Source organism: Drosophila yakuba, chromosome 3L, assembly GCF_016746365.2.
Source record: "Drosophila yakuba strain Tai18E2 chromosome 3L, Prin_Dyak_Tai18E2_2.1, whole genome shotgun sequence".
Classification (NCBI taxonomy): domain Eukaryota; kingdom Metazoa; phylum Arthropoda; class Insecta; order Diptera; family Drosophilidae; genus Drosophila; species Drosophila yakuba.
The window spans coordinates 4,181,993-4,203,730 of NC_052529.2; the positions used below are offsets into that span (position 1 = coordinate 4,181,993).

Here is a 21,738-nt window from a genome sequence, read left to right on the forward strand (position 1 = left end):
TTAGATATATTCTTATGCAATATTTACATTTTTTTTTTGGCTATGAAGCTATTGACATGTGGTAGGAAGTACTGGCAGTATATTTTCCAAGACGCTGCATCCAAAAGCCTCTATCTCCGCCCTTTTCGCATTAGCCACACTTGGCTTAACGTGGTTTTTTCTATATCGAGTCAACCGGTAGCTGATGTCGTTATGCAATCTATAGAAAAATAGGTATAGATGCCACAATGCAGTCTTTTCAGACATTTTCTTGTGTAACAGCTGCTCGTTCAGTGGCTCTGAAACTTTTTCCCCTCTCCCCGCAAATCGCACAAAAGCAGGCTACACATTTTTTTTCATCATTTTTGCTGTTTGGAAACTTTGACCATATTTTCATTTTTTTGCTGAGGAAGAAAAGACTGCACTCTCAGCTTGTCTCCCTTTGTAATTATTTTAAAAGCGCAACTTGTGCACGTAACGACATTTGTGGCAACCTAAAAAAAAAAGACAAAGAAAAGCCAAAGGAGTCAGCGATTGCCATTTTAAGAGAACATAAACAAAAGCATTCTGCTAAAGTTGTTTGGCGAAAAAACTTGGTGTGGGCGAGTGCGTGACTGGGTGGCACTGAAACTTACGAACAGTGGGCTGAAATCTACACAAAAAAGTGAACAAGCGAAGGGGAAGCATTTCAAGGGCAGGCTACAAGAAGCCCAAAACTTAATTAGATAAATTCCTTTTAATGATTCATGAATTTCGAGGAATGTTCAGCCATTGCCATTCATTAAAATTATTATTTGGCGTTGAAATTTGTGCCCGCCCCTCTGATAAATGCACTTTTTTTTATGGGGCGCGAGTTCTTATTCTTATATCTTCTGAAAGCCAAGTAATCTCATAAAGAATCTGCACCTAGCAAAACTTTTTCGGCGACGTTTGCCGTCTGCGCCAAGTCAAGTGGAGGATGCCCTTTCTCCGATTTTCCGCCTTTTCCCTTTCCAACTGCCAAGTTTCCCCCCAAACCAGGCCAAACACTTAGACACTCCCCGCCTGAGCCGCCCACTTATCAAACTTCATATTTACAAACCTACCAAAATGATAAAGCAGGGAAAGAGAATATATGCACCAAAAAAAATTGCCATTATTAAATTTGTATTTTGTCGAATAATATATTTAACATCAAACAATATATTTAAAGTTTTTAGATGCATTGCAGAATAGTTTTCAATGCATAATACTATCAAATTGAATTATGGTCCTATACAGCTAATTTATATTACACCTAAAGCTTGCTTGAGTCTAAGCAGATTATGAAAAACTTCTCTGAGTGCCTTGAAAGGGGTTGCCTTATATTTTGTAAAGTCAAGTGCACTATGGACTCCGTAATAGTGGAGTCGGGGAAATGGCAAGTTTGGAGTCTACACAAAAAAACTTCCGGCGCCGCGGGCCATTAGCTGAAGACCCTAGAGGCCACTTCAAGGCGCGGAGATACAGATAGGAGTATACAGATATATATATATATATATATATATATATGTATCTATATAGAGAAGCAGATAGGGCGCACGATTCGCAGCTAGATAGAGAAAAGTCAGCGACTTGATAATGATAATGAGTGGAAACGTTGATTATCCCTTGCTGTTAATGCTCCCCGCTGATTGTTATGCAAAGGAGCAAATTAAATTGCTGCAAAAATGTTTTCCAAGGCAAAGTCCCTTGCGTTTCCTCACAATCCTTTCGAGCATATTTTGTGCATTTAAAATATGCGTAAGTACAGGGGAAGTTCACGTCAAGTTGAAGTTGAAGTTGAAGCTGAAGCCTTCAACAAATGAAATCCTGGAGCATGCTCATCTGCCAAGTTAACAGACAGTAAGGGAGCTATTATAATTCCCATCCAACATCGGGAATAGTGTCTCAAGTAGAGCGGCAATTGTGTCTGCTGACTGCAAGAGTTTTCTTTGGTACTACCCCTTTTGCTTCCACTGCTCAATTTGGGTTTTGTGAACAATTTCAATTTGCCTCGAATGAAACTGGCTAAATATTTTCTTAATTATTTCCTGCTGACATTTGGATGACTTGAACACGAACGATGAGTCGCATTTAACACTCAATTACACTTGGGATATTTTCAATAATTTTCCATAACATTTCATCCTTGATTTTTCGACAGCAGGAGAGATGGGACGTTCAGACAAATTGTTTTTCGCTACACAGCAATATCTTGTGCAATTTATTCACAGTTTTATTATGATTATCAAGCCGGCGAGAGCGCATTTCGTATTTATGAGTTTTAAATTAAATGCAATCTAGAGGATTGTGCTCTGCCTTCCGGCTCCTCAAATATTTATTGATTTTTGTCAAAAAGGCTTCGTTGTTCCTCGTTTCTTATTTGTTATGGCAAAGGATAAGTTTGCCACAGGCCTCTGACAATTTTTGCAAAACGATTTAGTGGCGAGGATGGGGGAAATTTCAGGCGAAAGGAGATGGAGTTGGCAAGTGTAGAAAAGTTGGCCTTATTGAGCCTTCAATTTGGCCATGTCCTGGCGCAATGTTTGGCTTAAATATTTTATTTGCCAATGGATATCCTTTTCAGACCCCAAATGTTGCGTGTTCAATTGACAGGAATTGGATGAAGTTCTTGTGCCTCAAGGATGTTCTTCAAGTCGAACAGCAAATACCCTTTTAAGGAACTAAAAAGAAAGCTATCATATAGTTTGGTTACAAGTTTAGCTCTGGTAATATAAACCATAGCTAGTAAGCTTTCCAACTTTACAGGGTATCTGCAGACGTTCAACAACAATGTAAGGATAATGTGTGTATTTTGCGCCTTTTCGATGTCGGGTATTTGAACCTTCTGCCAGTTGTTGTGTCGCCAGGTCCTCCCTCCAGGTCCTCCCTCCTGGTAAATCCTTCTTATTTAGCCGACGGGCCTGTCTGATTGTCTGGTTGTCTAACACCGCATTACCCTCGCTTCGTTCCGAAAGTGTCCTGGAGAAGTGTTAACTTGTTTGGCCAAGATTTACAAGTCGTCGTTGATTTCCTTAGCTCACCTTTTTCGGTGCCTCGGGCGCTGCCAACCAAACTTCGATTCAAATGCAGCTGACAAAAGCATAAATCGGTTGCTGGCAACTGACTGACTTAAACTCACTTTGATGTGCGAATAGACGACGAGGTATGAAAGCCTGCTTGTAAATTTCAATTTCTGTCAAAAAGAATCAACTTGAACGGAGACGACAGGACACCTTGGGAAAACCACTTAACCGCACTTAATGCCACAAACAATTTTACAATTTCAACTGTCTGCTGTCTGCGGTCCCCTACCAAAAATTCCCAACTTAAGTGCCTCGGTACATGGCTCTTTTTGCAGTCATTAAAGTTAATTGTGTAGTGAGGAAAATTGTGTGGAAAGATAGCAAAACGGGAGCAGCAACTTAAGAAACACAGAGAAAAACATATGCTAAATGTAAATACAAATTAAAAAGTTATGATTTTAAGCTAATAAGGCTATATAATTCGAATCAATAAATATTTTACTTTATTGAATAGTGTTTTGCTCTGTGTAACAGCGAATGGAATGGTTCAGCGTTTGACATTTCTGCGGTGTGCCACCAAAAACTGGGCAGCTTAAATCCTTCAAATCCATAAATTACCACACGCCCCCGCCTGCAAAAATTTTTCTTAATTAATAATAAGTTTTAAGAGCGTCGGCATGCCAACCTGCGCCCACCTTAGTTGATTACTCCACCTCCGCCTGATTTTGCCGACTTCCCCTTAACTTTGTGTAACTCAATGCCTTGGCTTTTCACTCGTTAATATTGTTGTTTTTCCAGGGCGTCTGTCTCGTTTTCGTTCTTTGTTGTTCTTGTTGGTGTGGCAGCGTCTATTAATTAAATTAAAAAGTTCACAGCCATCGTTGTCGTGAATGCCCCTTCCATTCGCACTTCTCATCAGCTCATCAGCATGCAAACTATGCAAAAATAAAAAATAATCAAAAGGAATGCGTAGAGGACTAATCGAAGTGGAAGGGTGATCAGTTTTAACTTTCTTCTTGTCACCATTTAAAAATCTGTGCATAAGAATTGTTAATTGGGAATGCAAATGCATTCACAGCTTCACAGCTTAAGTAAAAATGTTTATTTCGCATTAATTATGTTAAATACTTTAATATTTAACATAACATTTTTCAGGGGTAAATAATATTTTTTTTTCAATATTTAAGGTATAAACAACCTTTAACATTTTTCGTACCCTTGCACACTCCATCGCCATGCTAGCATCTTTCTTTTGTTCTCGAAATGCAAATCATTTAAACAATTAACCAACCCGTCTGGCCAACTGATTCAATTGAACTCGGCAGACTGATCAACCGAGAACCCAGTGGCCCCCAGTCGATTCCAGTAGTTTAAAGTTTAAACAGTTCATTGGACGCTGCTGTAGTTGTTTATATATTTTTTATATTTATCCACCCGTTGTTTCCCTGTTTTTATTTTTTTACTTTTTGCACATTCCGCTCGACAATTATGCATTATTTACAAAAGTTAATTGCCGACGCGCAACAGCATTGTTCAACAAGACCACGCCCACTTGGAGGAGGGCAATTAACAACATTATTGACTCTGCTCGCCGGGCACATTGGGAAAATTGCTGGAAATGGGAAAAAGGAAGGAGGACCCACAAGCGGCACTTTGAAATGCTAATGAAATTGCCTTTTAAAGCAGAAGCTGCAAGCTTAAAACTGAAAAACGAAGAACAGAAACAGAAACAGCCACTGAAAATGTCGTCCTCGGGCCCCCTTTTTTTTTTTCCTTTTTTTTTTTTGCTTAATTGATAAATTGATTAAATTGCAAAAAGCCGTAATTGCACAACCACATCAGTCACACAGAGTGCAATCTCTCGAAATTTAACATTTAATTTGACTCGGCAAATTGCATTGCCAGCTTCCATTGTCCCCGATTCTGCGAAGGAAGCTTCGTTAATGCGATGTATTTTGTCAGCATTTGAAGTGTCACATCAGCTCGGAATGCCGAGTTCAGGATGCCGGATTCAATTGGATTTGGCATTGTCTGCTCCTTTCGACGGCGTTGGTCAATTTGAAGGATAAATTACTGATTTCGTCTATTGTCTGCGTTGCCTGCGTTAGTTACTACTGGTCAACGTGGACTTGAGTGGGGTATAATCTGGAAAAGGCGCTTATGCAGTTGCAGAGAAAAAAATAGTGGATACATAACTTTCTAACTTTTTGTCCAAAAAAATTCTACTCTTGACTATAACATACATATTCTTTCTTTGTTTTTCCAAGTGCATGCTCTATCTTCAAATGCGAACTTATCGCATAAGCTGACACGAAATGTTTGAGTCCTAACCATTTGATTACCCGTTGGCTCGTCATAATCATCGAACGTTTCCGCACTATCCCTTTTTATGGCTTTCTAACGCTGCCAATCCTTTGCCAGCTCAACACTCTCTGAGTTTTGGAAGTTTTCGGGGGCCTTTTAGGTTTTAGTACCCGTTAAGTCCTTTGGGGCGAAAGTAGAAACGAGTTTCATGCGCCCCAGGCATGATAGGTTTTGTTTCGTCCGCTCTCTTTTTAACCATATATCTCTGTTCCTTCTGACATGTTCCTCTTTCACTCTTACTCTTTACTGAGAGATCCTTGCAAATTTATTGCATTTCCTCGATGAAGTTTTGCGCACTTTTTCTTCGTTTCTGCTGGCCTTTTTCCTTTTGTGGCTTCGCTTTGATTTAATTTGGCCGCTGCTGTTGTCTCTATCCCTCTGACTCGCCCCATCTCTTTCTGTTCTTTCCTGGGATGCTTGCAATTTGCGAGCTTTGTTCAATTGGCTTTTCTGGGTCTGGGGTCCTGCCAATGTCCAAGTTTTGTGTTCTCGCCATGTCCTGTCACTCATGCGTCAGCGGTATTTGTTGGGTGTCGGACTTTAAAACACCCGACGTCTCTCGGCTTAGAAAACTTTTAAAGTTAGAAGATTCTTTTTGGCACTGGAGCCAACCTGCCACATATTATGCTCATTTCATAGTTTCGGCTTGGCAATCCAACCAAAAAGTGTGTGGTTCATAAATTCGGGGGAGGAACATAACCAGAGTTGATGTAATGCCGTGTGGCAAGTCGGGTTTTGCGGTGGCGTTGCATAATGTGCATGCAGTTAAGGATGAAATGATAGCACAAACACAGACAACAAAAACAAAAATAATAAAAAGTTCTAAAGAACCAAATGCATGTACTTGTAAACTCATCTAGTAGTGGCTTCAAAAGCTCAGACATGAGGCACTCTGGGATTTCTTCTCTTTGCACATTGTATCTCCTAGTTCTATATTTGTGAACCCAACTGTAACATACCCCGCCTTTCAAAAAATCTGCCAACTCCCTTTTGGTTTGTACTTTATGTTGAACATATTTTATTGATTACATTTCCAGCTCCAACATCTCCAGCTCCAACTCCAACATGGCCAACTCCGGCCACTTTTCCGGCGTGTGTTGGCACAACTTTATGAGATTTTATTCCCCCAGACCATCGAAAGATGATTTTGGGGCACTTCGCATTGCATTCTGGACGCTCCCTCTCATGCCCCCGTAGACTTGGCAAATAAATTGCTTATTTGTAGCGACGATTTGCGGCTATTTTGTGATTTGTGGTGGGTGACATCATTCATTTGGACAGGGTTGGAACTGTGGAACTTCTGTGTTTCACTCTCCCCTGGGTTGCATATTTACTCTGACTATTAATTAAACATATTAACTGCCTTGGCTCGCAGCTTATGGCTTGCCATAATTTATTTTTTCGGCTGCCAGATGATGGCCATTATCGGGGAAGTGCAAGAAATGGCCAAAATCAAAGAATTTGATGGGGAATCGAAGCTTTTTTCCTGGTACTCCCTTTGTGCCTCCTCACTCGGCTTGATTACAATTTATTGACTTTTGCCGGGGAAATCCTCTTGGTTTCGTCTTCTTTTTCTTCGACTCCCTTTTGGCGACTCTGCCACGCCCACTTGTATGCATATCGTTAGCAAATTGCAGGCTCACCAGGACGCCCAAAAAAAAAAGGATTTGCATGTGTGTCCTGTGCTGTGTAGAGCTGTGCTGGCGGTAAGCTAATATTCTACCAATTTCCGTTTGACTCGCTTCGCGTTTTCGCCTTTTTTTTCCATCGGGGGGGATATTCAGAGCAGGTAAACTTGGCGAACATGGACCTGCTGGTTCAGCCTTTTGTGTTTCCGTTTTAGAAATTGGAAGGCAGAAAGCGGCGCGTACCGCCTCTCCAGTGTCCTTTCTGATTTCACCCGTTTTTTGGCGCAGCCATATAAATTTGTACAAAAGCTTAGCCAATTTTTTCGCCTTTTGTTTGCCAGTGGCTTCGTCGTCGTCCTGAACTCATTTGCATATTCGGCACATTCAAAATACCCTCGATGTTTGCCCTGGACACCCATGCAAAAGACCCCTGACAATTTATACCCATTCCACTCTTTATGAGCTGTGACTATTAATGGTGTTTGGTTTAAGCCGCTCTTAAAGCGTTTCCAACGAAAATAACAAAACAAATATTATTTTCCTTGGGCCTAAAAAGACACAGATTTCAAATAGATTTTAAATATTTCCAGTAAATTTTTCATTCTTGCCTCAAGTTGATTGGAAGCAAATGTAAACAGCGGCAAGCAAATGTCAGATTCAGGGCTAGGAGTCAGGAAAAGAGGACCACAATCTGGTGGTTTTACAGCCACAGACCACAAAGAGCTTGGCATATTGACCCCAAAAAAAGGGAGGTTGTCCAGTAGGCGTTGATTGGCATTCCAAAACCCGAAACCCGAGACCCGAACTCCTCTGCTCCTCTTTCATCTTTCACCTACAGCTCACTGTCAGAGCTAATGGCTCGAAGGGTGAAAACTGTAAAGTGAAGTTGTGATGGGTGGGCCGAAAAACTGAAGTGACTTTCCTGCCACTTGAGCGTTTATGGATATTGACATCTCAATGGCCGAGCCCTGTAATTTAATTAGGGCAGAGTATTCCCGGGAGAACGAACGGTGCACCTGAAGAGAACTTGAACTAAACTGTGGCATTTCCTTTGTTCCCTGCTTGCAGCAATTTCCCGCGAAGATGGCGACGAGTCGACGCACCACCATCACCACCACCATCATCATCGCGGTGGACATGGCGGGCACCACAATCACGGTAACAAAGTTCCATACAACGGCTACAATTCGGAGGAATACTTGGACCGACTCGAACCGAATGGCAATATACCCGCTGACAAGACAAATTGCAGATATGGAGGTGAGCTATTGAATTTTCTAACTAATATCTATGCCTAAACTGCCTCTAAAAAAATATAACAAATGCCTTTTGTGTACGGAATTAAGAACATATTTTTTTTCACATGATAGTCAACATTTTCCTATGGACAATCTGGCCAAAACTCAAGCGAATTTAGCCCTCGAATAGGCTCATTCATAAAGCTTTGCGTAATTTATCGCCCGCTTGTGCAATAATCTCTCATTTAAGCTGCCCTCCTCCGCCGAAACTAATTTAATGATAAGATGCCAAGTCCCTCACTCTCTAGATTTTCCCCCGCCGACTGGCTGGCAATAATTTATGCCTCCATCTTGTGTGAGCAGCGTGTCTAATTATGGAAGCAAGTTAGATTTTCCCAACTTTTTCTCATTCCCCTGCTGCAACTGGGAATTCCCTTGCTTCGATTTAACGTTGTTTTTTTGTACACACAGAATAAATATGCCGAATTAATATATAAAATATTTTGTTTTATTATAAAAATGTATGATTTAAAATATATAACTTTTGTGCCTGGGCTTTTTGTGTTCAAAGTGTAGCTTTTTTCCATGTGTACTCCCGCTCTTTGGCAATTTATCAAATTTTTGTCTCATTTAGCTAATGCAAACAAGTTCTTTCTGTTCCATTTCGCCGTTTGAGCTTATCTAAGCGAGAATTTCCGCAGATAAGCGAGGCCCTCTGTCATCATTTTCCTTGCTGCTGTTTTTCTCATAATTGTAAATTGCAATTTTATGCAAACAATGAATGGTTGGGTGTTTGTGGAGTTGGCGAAAAGCGAGGTAGACCCGTTGACATTGCCGATAAGCCTGTGAATGTAATGGCTTCATTTGTTGCTTCACTCGTGCACTTGAAGCTCTGTTGCTCCTTGTTTGTTATTGTCCTTGTAAGGCGGGGCACTCAACTCGAATTTACTTCCATTTTGTACCTCCTTGTATTATATACATGTACCCTTTGTCTTGCCGATGTCTAGGCCTCTCGGAATCGGGCCATAAAACAACGGAAATGGAAATATTAACAAGCAAGTGCACAGCAACAAGGGAATTATTCATAACCAAATGGAAATTGTGCATGCTCCATATATCTTTGCCGGGCTTTAAACTCAATGCCATTACTGTTTCACTGCCATGAACGAGCATTTTGCACCCGGCTTTCCGCTTTTCCTCCAAGTTATGTCCTCTGACATTGAATTCCATCGGTACATTGCTTGGATTATCGAGGAACAAAGTCGTTAAACTATTTTAGTGAAAGGAAAGTGTTTACTGTAGCGGTTTGCTTTTAGTTTCAGGAATTTACTAAGTTGGCAAACAATTCTAATCGATTTTATGAGCACTTGTGTAAGTTCTTGTGCCAATTAATCCACACTTAAATGCTAAATAAATTGAATAGTATAATTGGACCTTTGGAATTATTTTGTCATAATTTTCACAACTATCGATGAAACTTTTTAACTCCCTTATCTATCAAAATCAATTCCGTAAAGTTTTTTTTGAGCCACCCACTGCCCATGCAATCATAAAGTTATGTAACGCACAATAAATTACAGAGTTCTGAAAGGCAGCAGAGAAAATTCTCCACAGTTAGCAGAGGACATCTTCCCCGCACCCGGAATTTTCCAGCCCCTTTCCTATCAGCAAAAAGCAATTTCAGTTTTTCATGCTGTTCCCATTTTTTTTCGCTGCGGTTCTGATTACATGATTTATAAGTTATCTTTAGCAAAACAACAACGCTGGGTGCCATTATAGGGGTAGCAGCGTAGGATATGAACAATTTATGTTCAACGCTTTTGCAAAAGATTATTGTTTATATGCGCAAATTATGCGAACATAGCTGTGTAAAATTTCGTAAACATATTGGCCAAAAAGAATTCGCATGAAACATTTTAAAAGGCACCCCAGCAACGATGGTAAATCATGTTTTACAATTATGCGTGAAGCATAAATATAACGAATAAATTTAATTTGGCCCAGGAAAAGAAGACGCAGAGGCTTCAAAGTCGGTGATAAAGTGTGAGAGGCATTCTTTGCCGGGTCCCTGGATTTTTTTTTAAAGGCGCGTAATGCCACCTGTAAGCTACTTTTATAGGGTGAAAGAGAAGGTCCTTGTATAAACTCTACTCAACTTGCGCATAAATCCTTTTAACGCTTTATTTGGCTTCTGACGCGCTTTCCTGTGCCATCCTTCGTCTTTCGTCCTTTGAGCTTTGTTTATTTTTATTTTGTTCCTTGACTCGCAGGATCCTGTGCGTTTGTTTCATTGTTTGTTTTTAATGCCGCTTCCTTGAGAAGGGATACCCCTGCCTATTTTCTCTGCCACCCTTTTTTTTTAGCTCCTCGGAATAACTGTCTGTGATTTAAATTTATTGGCAAAATACTTAAAGTAAATCTTTTTGTTTCACTTTGTTTCGAGTACGTGTCTTGTGAGCGCGGTGTTACCCTGTTGTTTTCTTTTTTTAACAACCCTTTGACAATTTTCGGCGTGCTTTTTATACCTTCCACGTCTATTAAGGGTCTTTCTTGCGGTTCATTTTAAAATTCTAACTGGCAGCCACAACCGGAATCCCTGCACAGAATTTACCCATCGCCTTGCGGTTTAGGCAGCGTCTTTCTTGTGGCTTCCATCCTGCCACCCACTTATTCAGCCACCCACCACCCACTCACCCCTTTGAGGTCATAACCTCCACCCCCTGTCAGAATCGTTGCAGTTTATTAACGAAGCAAAAACATGTCGCCTTCGCTGACTTGTTTTTTCCGCATTTTCCGCATTTGAAAAGAACGCTTTTCTCTGTTTTAATGATTTACTTAAATTTTTTTGTTGTTTGTAAAACTCTCTGTCTTTTCCTTTGGTTTCCCCTTTTCGTTTGATGTCATTTTGGCTGAGACAATTTTTTGATGGTTTTCGGTCGTTTTTTGGTTGGGCTAATGAAGCGACTTATGCAATGACATGGAAAATTTGCGGTCCACATTTTTCTCTCCGTTTGATTTTATTCTGCCCCTTTTTCCGAGTGTTTTTCCGAGCACTGCACAGCATTTGCATGACGTCTGTGGGCAAAAAGGAGTGCGAGAATTGGGGCTGAAAGAAAGGAGAGTGAGCTTATCAAAAGGCCAAAGGCTTTTTTTTCAGCTTTGATAAATGAAAAGTTTGCTAATTGGCTTGTTTAAAAAGAGTGCTACCACACTGGATAACTGTGGCAAATGCACAAGTATAACAACTCTTTGAGCCGCAAACTGAATTCATTAGCTGAGAATGGGGGTGCCAACATGTTGAAATTTTAGATGAACATAAGGTTCAGAGCATAATCTAGATCCAAAACCAATTAAGAATAGTTAAATATAAAAAAATTTAAATTCCTAAAGCAGACTTTCCAACTTTTGTATTTGTATTTTCTGTCTGTTTTAACTCTTTAAAGTATATCATGTCTATGAATTTTACCCTATTTACTTTTTTTCGCACACCCCCTTTGCTGTTGCAATCAATTTTCTTTGAAAACTTTGTCTGGCCAACTAAGCAAAGTGAAAGCTTTATAATAATTCAAAGTCAAGCCACGCCCCACCAACTTTTGGCTTACCACTGCCAATTTTCGCCATTGTCCAACTCGCCACATAAACCCAGCTTCGCGTTCGTATGACGAAAAAGAAAATTGTCCAGAAAATTTCTTTTGACAATTCACCGCTTTATGCATACTAAGCTCATTATGGCCAACTTGAAGCACAGCGAACATCCTTTTTTATTCATTCTTTTCGTTTTTTATTATTCGTTAAACGAAGGGCGGTTCCTGAAAATGTGCTGGAAAACTTTTTAATAGTGGCCAGCCATCATCCCCGTGGGTTTGATGAGTATTTCTATTTTATTGCATCTGGCTGTGGCTAACAATGCCCCACGGGCGGTGCCACGCCCCCATGTCCAAGAAAGTGGCACAATATTAAAATTTTCGCTTGTCATTATAAATTCCTTGGCCAACACCAAAGGATGCCATAAAAATAATAATGGGCGAACAAACAACAAAAAAATGGACAAGAGAGCCTTAAAAGGTTTTACTTCGAGTTATTAAGGCGATGAGGGTGCACTGGAAATAAATGTTACATTTTCTAATAAATTTGTGTTGGAATTTGAGATTTAAAAATAGGTAAAACTAAAAGAACACGAATTAATAACAATTTTCTAATTATACTTATACCGCAATAATATAATTTTTCTTGGTGTATCCTTCAAATGGAATCATGGGAATTATTATTGCTTGAGGGCATTTCAGTTGCAATCAGCGCGCATTTTGACGGACAGCTGAAGTATCCGTAACGTCATCGAAGGACCTCGGGTCATGAGCCCCCAAAACCCGAACCCCAAAAACGGAATTAGGATTCATAATATGATAAAGTGGTTGGGTTGGGGGTTGGATGCTTTGAGGGTGGCATTTTGCCTTTTGGGTTCTGCCCAAATTGTAACTAAAGATTGTCCTGTCTTTGTGTGTGTGCCAACTGATATCCTTGCCGCACATTCACAAGTCTGAGACACACACAGAGTTATCTCATAGGTGTGCGTAAATTATAAGCAACTTGCAAATGTGGCTGTCCACATCGATACATAAACACAGTCGCAGGCTCACATTCCCATGCATTTGGGTATTGGTCCACTGGGAAAAGCCGGCCGACACTCCACCTCTATGTCTCTGCAGTGAGCGAAAAATATGACTGGAAATGGTAGTGAAATTAATGATTAATTTGTTTAATAAGATATATGGATTGGCTTCAAACCTTTAAACTTTAGTCATACTCATTAAGGCTTTGCACTAAAAGTTGGCTACTGCTTAGGAAGGAGTTGTTTAAAATTGAAATTATCAAAAATGTTGTTCTGCTAGAATGACTGACTAGAGTTTACAGTACATCCTCCTGGTGTGTGGACCCATTCCCCTTCTCCTGCTGACCGCTCGTCATATGCCTGTTCTGGCTGCTGGCCTTCGGAGCAGATAACGTTCGTTATGTGTGTTGAATGTGACAGCCTTGGGGCATCGCCATGCCCGCATAGTCATATAGCCACGGCTATAGCCTTCGTCGGCTTATCCCCACTGGCTTACCTATGGCCTACGCATTTCATTTGGTCAGGCGGCGTTTCCGTTTCCTTCCTGCCACACAGACTACTTCAAATTTTGATTGTCATTTACGTGACTGGGAGCGTGTGTGTGTGTGTGCGTGTTTGCTTGTGTGTGCGTGTGCGTTTTGTATCCTGTGTGAGAGGCTTTTCGAATGAAATTGCTGCAAATTATTCCCATTACGTTTTTGGAGGGCTGCATTTCAAGTTGATTGTCGTTTACATTTCGCAGAGCAAAGGCCAAAGAACCGAGGGCTTGTTGGATTTGCAGAGGAGGTTGGAGTCCTTCGCTGGATGATTGAGTTCTGGAATAGGAATAGGCAATAGGCAATAGGCGGCTGTTGGACCATTTGCAATGGGGTAATCAAGACGAGTTTCTTGATTTCAGCAATAACGTATCAATCAGGCGTCAATTATTTTATCATTAAATGTGTGGTTACATTTGCATATGCGAAGTTGCTTTGTACGTTGTTTATGTATAACCTGTTATGTTGATATCGATTTCTGTGGTTTAATGGCTTGTGCACTTCAGTCTAAAATATAATTAGAGAAATATATGTGTTACTTTACATTCGTATGCGGTGCTAGTTAATTGGTGAATTCCCATTGTGTTGAGCGACTGTAGAACGGATTGCAGGGTATTTCGTAGTTTTTCTGTTCCTGTGGGTCCTGTAGATCAATCAGCAGTACTTCAGTCCCCCGAGTGATTCGCAATAGAAGCGCAGGCCTGTTTACTGACCAACATCTCTTTTGAATTTTCCCGCTTTGTAGGCTAAAATCGACTACGTGTGTCCTTTGTGGGGAAACTCAATACCATTTCCAACCAATAGCTCGCTGTGTTATTGGCCAGCGATTCTACTCTATTTTCGCTATTTTCTGAGCGATTCGCAGTGGGTAAACAATGCGGCGTTTTCATATGTGACGAGAATCCGACGGCAGCATTGTGCACTTGCGTATATATCATTTTTTGTTCGCTCTTTTTTCCCCGTCTGCCCGGAATGACAAACAACGGATGATATATTGCAGGGGCCACGCCTACCGCCTTTTGTTTCCAGTTGCCGCAAATCAGTGGCCAATAACTGGGATGAAAACTGATGGTAAAGGATATTTCCCAGCTACATACATGCTGGAGTATATGCCTCTGGGGCATGTTTATTGAGCAAACCTTTTGAAGTTAATTAAAACGAAAGGCAGCCAGCGCAGCGTTTTCAATTACTCAAGCAGCTCAATTTTTTCATGGCCCTTAATTTTTTTACGAGCAGTTGTAAAAATATTATTGAAAATCTTTATCTGCCCGGCGAAGTGAAAGGAAAAATCCGTTTTATTGCTTATTAATATGTGCTCGAATGGAGAAGTGGAGAAGCAGCCAGTCTGCAACTGCAAATAAATTGGATTCCTGTTGCTACCTACCGCACTTTATATCTTGGAACTTTTCACCTCTTCCTTTAACCTGAAAAACTGGGTCTGTGGCTGGGGAATCGCATTAGGAATCAATTCATTTCACTTCTATTGTGCAATTTCCGATACGTCCAAGGAGTTCAGCTAAGACTGGCTGGTAAATAGACGACAAATTGAGGTTGTAAATCTTCTCTGATGGAGCATTTGTGACAAATCAATTTGATAGCGGTTTGGTCAAGGCGAAGTTGCTTGAAATTAATCTGGCTTACGGAAAAAAGAATTAGATTGGCTTGGGATGTTTAATTTAAAAATTCCTAGTTGAAAGTTTTTCTTGGTTCTTCCTTTGGCGGTGCCGGATATACCTAAAAATATTTTTAGGGCATTCCAGCTACCGCTTCCCGTTTCTTTTTGGCCGCCACACGGCCAGCAACAATGTTGCATAATATCCAGCGTTTAGTGTGAAAATTTCCCACTTCCACAGCCATTTTTCCTCGTTGCGGCACTTCTTTTGAAATTGCGCACATAAACTAATTTCGCATGCATGAAATGACTTTCATAGAGAAATCGCAAAATTGCAGTGTGTGCGCAGTGGCCTAGCCTAGAATATCCTGGCCTCTCCTGTCTCCTGTTAATGCACTGCCAAATATAAAAATATATATTTAATTATGTACTTTATATTTAATACAATAATGCACATTTCACGAATGATACTCAAATTCACTTGATTTATGCATGAAAATATACTTATCAGCATTTTTATTACGAATATTTCACGCCTATGCACTAGAGCTATATTTTGTCAACATTAAACATGACTTTTCTCGCAGTGCAGCTGTCCAGAGTTGCCACCAAACCGCAGGACGACGCGTCGACATCCGTTAGGGTTAAGTTGCAAGTCGGTGGTGCTCGTGCAGCTTTTACCGCTTTTGCCGCCCCGCTAATTGTGTCACAATGATGAGCATAATTTGCAGCGCTTTGCCATTGCAGAGCAGGACAAAGGAGAAGGCAGGAAATTAAGCATACGCCATGTGTGCCGTACCGCTAATTTTCCGTTAGTAATTTCATTTCATGCCAACGCCACTCAACCCTTTTAAAAGGAAAACCACTCGCTTTTAATTACCATCAACGTCAGTTTTGTGTGGCATTTTGGGTGCCTTCAGATTTTTCCGAGCGCATTTCCCCCAGCCAATTTAAATGTCTACTCTGCGTAGAAGAAAGGGGTTGCCTTTTCTCAGACAAATATGCTGTCATATGTTTTGCTTCTACACCCCACCAAAAAAAGCTCATGACATGATGAATGATGAGCCGCCAATTGTTTTTTGTTTTTGTTTGCGAATTACAAACAAATGTGTAGGAAGTGAAGGAAAATAAGTTGAAGCCGCCTCCCAGGGAAACAAAAGTAAACATTTTGACATGACAAGCGGCATATTAAGCGATATATTAGAGATGGCATCGTGAAGTGATTTAAATGAAGTTATCTAAGATATTAATTAATCTAGGGATACAGTAAAACAATGCTATCTTATCAATGATACAACATCCATTAAATCTGAGAAGTGTGTGAAATAATGAAAGTTCCATCACTAGTCCATATTCCTTATAATCGCTTAGCGATTTCCGCTTTCTTTGTTTATGGAGACGGAAACGGAAATTTTCACTCATCCCCGTTGAGGAAAACGGAGTAAAGTAATTTGTATGTAATTTGTTAAGCAACACACACACACACAGTTTCATGTGTGTTTGTCCAACTGTCTCGCCAGGATGTGGCGTGCGGAAAAGTGCGGAAAAGAGGAAAAGTTCGAACGAGGAAGGATTTGTTTCGCCTTAATTACAAAACATCAAAGTGGTCGATGTCTGTTGCTGAAGTCTTGAGCCTTTTGTGAGGGATTTACCCATCGATGTGGCAAGCACTTCGTCGAAGAATGGTTTCAAGTGTTGAATCTGCCACATTCCCAAATGTGTACACCACTTCGGCACTAATAGAGTTACTACTTTTTGGGAGTGGGTAATTAATTCAAGAATCGCAAAAATAAAAGGACCTTCAGTGTCAGCAATTAATAATTTGCCACGTTTTGAAAATTGTTTGTACGTGATCGTTGGCCACTCTTTTGGGTTGCCTTTCCCTTGCTTAATTGGAAAACTCTTCTCGATTGTGTTTTGATCGGGTTTGAGTAATTAAACACACCATCGAGTGACAAGTCTGCACCTAAAGCAGTTTTCGTTAAATCCTTGAACAACCAAAAATGAAATACCCTTGCTAATCCACATGCACAAATCAATTTGGCCAAGCTTCTTCGCCATTTTCCTGCACTTCTCGTTGGCCGTAAATAAGAGTGTAATTGGAAGTGATGAACATCAGGGACATCAGCTTAAATCCCAGACACGCGCTCACGCCCAAAAACTAGAACAGGTCCCAGAAGAAAACCGAAATCTCTAATCAAATGTCAATTCCTTATTCAATAAAAATCGAAAACATACGAGAAAAGTTCGCTGCTAAAGGAAGAGTGCGAAAAGAGGAATAAATACTTATAAGCGAGACTTGTGCACTGAGAAAAATATTTGTGACAAAAGTGAATTAAAAAAAGCACACATAAAACACAAAGTTGTATAAAATATATATTCTATATTTTTAAATGATTTAGGTTCATGTTATCGAACTGACTTTAAGCACCATATACAGTTCCTTTAAATAACTTGATTTTTTTCAGTGTATCAACCAGGAATAGAGTAAATCTTTTAACGACTTTTATGTGCTCCTTGCGCACTTTCCTTGTTTTGTTGGCTTTTATTGTTCCTTTTCCTGACCATGTCCAATGCGCTTGTGTATAAGCCATTAAATGTGCTTTCCATCGCTGGCTTGGCTTTTCCTGTTTTCGGCCAATTATTACGCGCGATTTATGCTTTTATTTGTCAACAAAGTTCGGAGGGCAAAAACCCTCGTAAACATCGCAACCCCACACACACACACTTAATTGATTGTAAATCATAAAATGCGAACCATATTTTGATAAACTCCGTGACCAAGTGGATTTTTTCTTGGGTAATATGCAGTAGCTTAACTGGGTTAAGCCATAAATAATTTTGAATGCACTTTTAACCGCTTTTTGCCCTTGTACTTTAATACTTGTTTACCTAGTTATAGTTGCCAACTTTTTTACTGCTTGCTCGAATGAAACACTTTTAATTTACAATTTTTCCCCCCCATTTCTTTCTATTTTGTTTATTTTTAGCACAAGAGTCTGCGAAAAATGATAATAACAAACCACAAGGTAAAATGCTTTTTATTACTCTCCCCTAAATCTGTTACTTTGAATATTCTTATTTGCGCACAGCATGTCCTGAATCCTTTGAACCCTTCCCCTCTTTTTCCCCTCGCCTCTCGCACCGGAAATACTCCAGACTTTTAATAGTTTTCTTCGGACAGCAATTTAAATTGCCATATTTTATGCGGCAAAGCTCTCAGAATGTCATTAAAATAGATGTCAAGCAGTCGGCTTGTTGTGCTCGCAGTATCCGTATCCTTTTGTCAATAAAAGTGAGTCGGGGAAGGACGATTGCAGGCGACAGCCATAAGTAATGACAAAACGCAGCGGGCCACCATTGTCATATTGAGACATTTGCACAAGCCCATTGGCTTAGCGCAGGATTCAAGGATCCGAGGATTCAAGGATGCAGTCTGCTTCTGAGTACGAAAAAGGTTGTCATCGCCGTAATTGAATTTTGGCCGCCTATAAATCTTGCATACTAAACAAGTGGGGCGGCCATTCAAATGTGAAGTTTCCGAAAGACCAAAAGATACTTTTGGTTCAACAACTTCAGCGCAAAGTTTTGAGCGCCTGATTGATTTAATGATTTAATTATAACGTGCTTGCACAAGTCGAAGTTTTGCCAGTTGCGTTTAATATTTAAAATTATAAATCAAACCTTTTAGTAAAATGTATGATTCCTTAAACGCTTTAAGCTCATAAGCTTATGAATAGAGATCCTAAAGAGAAAGTTCATTTAGCTTTGCACTCTGCCTACTCTAAACTAGCTAACTCCTACAACAAATTGCACTGAAGCATGGATTTCAGCCCAGCTGCAATTTAATTTCACTTTAATCAGGCATTTCTAACTGAATTTCTGATTGAAGCTTCGGAAATGGAAAGCAAACATTTGAGGATGCAGCATTGCATATCCTGCCAACCCCGAAAGGCTCCAAAAACTTCCCCCATTTTAAGTCGATTTTTGCCTCTTTCTCTCGGCCGCCTTTTGGTCTCCGTTGTCTGTATTGTAATTGAATTCTACAACAACACAATAAATTTAGGCACTAAACGGAAAAGCATCGGCAACAGGGGGTTAAGGCTGCTGCTGTCAACAGCGATGCCAAAACGGGTAGACAGAAAGAGAAGGGGATGAGTTCGATGCTGGACTGCAGTAAAAAGAGAAAATTTAATCTTGCCTGAATAATAAATCACAAACATAAACAGCGATTGTGGGTTGGGTAAAAAAGTGGAGGGTCTGAGATGTCGCCAGATAAGAACCCATGGATACATCCTTTTTTTTGGGCGAAATATATTGGGAGACACCATTTTCGCAGTCCTTTATTTTGGGGCAATTTGAAATTCGTTGTCGATGGCCAACCAGAGTTGCCATCGCTCTTATCAGAATGCCATTTCCTGGCCAAGGCAACTCTGAAGTTCTGTAAAAACGCAAAAGGGGAACAGAGTGTCGAGTTTCGAGTGTAGCTTTATTAAATTTTTACGCAAATGCTCGACACGCGCATATGAATAACAATATATGTATATGTACATGCATAAAAAAGAATATTATTTGAAGGAATGTGGTGCCTCCCCTGCCGATTTCACCCCCCACCGTCCCTTAACCGTAGCCGTATGCAAATGAAAAGTAAAAACTTTTATGTGCACATTTTTTATGCTTTTTTATGGCACACTACTGCGGGGCGTGGCTGGCGGCTGACCCACTCAGCATTATGCAACAAGCCGCTGTGATTTCGCTCTTTTTATGACATTTATGCTGCCTCCAGACAGCGCCGAGAGGCATAAATATTGTTGCAAAGCCAAAAACAAATAGTAAACAGAAATTACAATAATATGCAATAATGCAAAAGGACAACGGCGGATGGGGCCGCAGACGGAGAGCACACACATTCGCAACAAATAGGGGACACTCGAAACAATTGTATTACTTTATTTTGAACTCCGAATAAATGGAAAACAGAGGAAAGGTGAAGTTGGTCATTGCAGTTGAAACATTTGTGGTTTGAAGCCTTTCAGGATGTTCTTAGGTCTTTAAGAAGCTACGTTCTGAGAAGTATACATTATACATTTCTCTTTGTGTACCCAAATAAAGTGGGAACAGGGAAAAGCTCTCTGCTCCCCTGGCACACACACTTGGTATTTGTCCCATGTGTGCGTGGCTTTAAGTCAGCGGGAGGACGTGACATCCTTGCATAGCATTTGCATAACTACATCAACAAGAGACCCTGGCCGAAGGACGAGCCGAATTCGAGAGGGAGGGGAGGGGAGGGGGCAGAAGGATACCAGACATCAGCGAGTGCGTCCGCGGACATCTGCCTCCAGCAAATCCCCCGAAGTTCCTTTGGTAGCCACCGTGCTATTTTTATCTTTTTTGTGCAAGTGCTCTGCTTGATGCGCTTGCATAATTTTCATTGTTTTCATTTTACAAGCGAATTTCCCTCAACTTATCTTCTCTTATTTTAGTTCCTTCACTTTTTTACTTTTTTTTTTTGGCGACAGCTTCCAGTGCTGATTTCTGTTTGCATTTCAAGATTTTCGCGTCACAGATTTTTTACATTTATATCCTTTTTTTTGTGACAAGATATGTATGGGCAAGGGAAATGCAATAAAACTTTACACGAAGGCGTTGAAACATAATATAGGGGAGGAGCAGCCAGCGAGGGCGATAAAAAAAGAAGAGTTGAGTGGGAAAAATGGAATACTAAATAACTTTATGGGGTGTGGCAAAAGGTAACTAAGGGAACAGCAGATAAAACCAAAGTGGGTCAGGTGCAGATAAGGAAACCACCAGGGCTCCACACAAAATTTCACGTTCTGAAAGAAGAAAATCCCAAAAAAAAAGAAGAACTCCCTCCATAACATTGTTATGCCTTAGAGTTACCCGAGGAAAATAATAATATTCATAATGATAGTTTTTATGCCCCGAAAATAGCCATGCCAAGACACAATAATAAAACCTTTTAAGCACTTTAGCTCATTTTCTGCCCTAATTCTGCTGGCAATCCAAATCGATATCTGTAGCATATCCAAGCATAATGGAAATAATAATAATCGTTTTGATGACCCGAAAATATCTAATGCCAAGAAATGGCAACTTTCACATTGCCACTGTAGCGCTCTAGCATCCAATTATCGTTGCCAAAAGGCTATATTTGCTGGCTGACTTTTGCTGGCTGCTCTTGGCACTCGCACACAGCAGCAATTCAATTTAAAGACTTTATATGGCGGCAAACGGATATCCTGCCCTTTCCCCTTTTGAGTTCGCCCTCATTTTCCAATTTTACAGGCACTTTTCCAATGCTCAGTCAATTTTGCAAATCAAATGCTTGCCATCGTTTGTTGTTCCTCCTTCGCTGATTTGCCAGGACGAAAGTAAAGTAGACGACGCCAAGTGCCATTCCACTCGAGCGACTAGACAAGATGTGGAGAATAAGGAGCTATTTGAGGACTAAAAAGGGAACATTTTGAAATATATATTCTGTTTTATAGAAGTTTTTCTTTTATTTGGCTCATTTATGGCGCATATTGCGCATTTAATCGCTGTCAGCATACAGAGGATACGGAGCTAAGCATGTGTATCCTTTCATGGGACACTGAGAGAAAATGCTGGTATTTTATAAGTAACGAGATTTTCCGAATGGGAATTGGAGATTCAACTAGATGTACTAGTAAACTTCATGATCCTTTTTGGAGAATTATTGAACACAAATTTTCTTTCGGTGCTGG

At 40.3% G+C, this 21,738-nt stretch overlaps 1 protein-coding gene and 1 long non-coding RNA gene across 6 annotated transcripts in view; one reads left to right on the top strand and one right to left on the bottom strand.

Moving 5' to 3' along the window:
- Positions 1-21,738, top strand: part of LOC6532833 (cyclin-dependent kinase 14) — a 91,919-nt gene that overhangs the window by 56,334 nt on the left and 13,847 nt on the right. For 3 of the 5 annotated variants that reach the window (XM_039374202.1, XM_039374204.2, XM_002093534.3), the window contains exons 4-5: positions 8,066-8,257; positions 17,983-18,021. In XM_039374202.1, coding sequence (XP_039230136.1) covers positions 8,066-8,257; positions 17,983-18,021 — 231 coding nt within the window. The remainder of the gene's footprint in view (positions 1-8,065; positions 8,258-17,982; positions 18,022-21,738) is intronic. The other 2 variants (XM_039374203.1, XM_039374205.1) reach the window with 1 other exon arrangement.
- On the bottom strand, positions 2,170-4,106 carry LOC120321519. Its single transcript, XR_005561158.1, has 2 exons — positions 3,024-4,106; positions 2,170-2,961 (listed from the first exon to the last, which is right to left on the bottom strand). It is a non-coding gene; the product is annotated as an uncharacterized LOC120321519 (long non-coding RNA).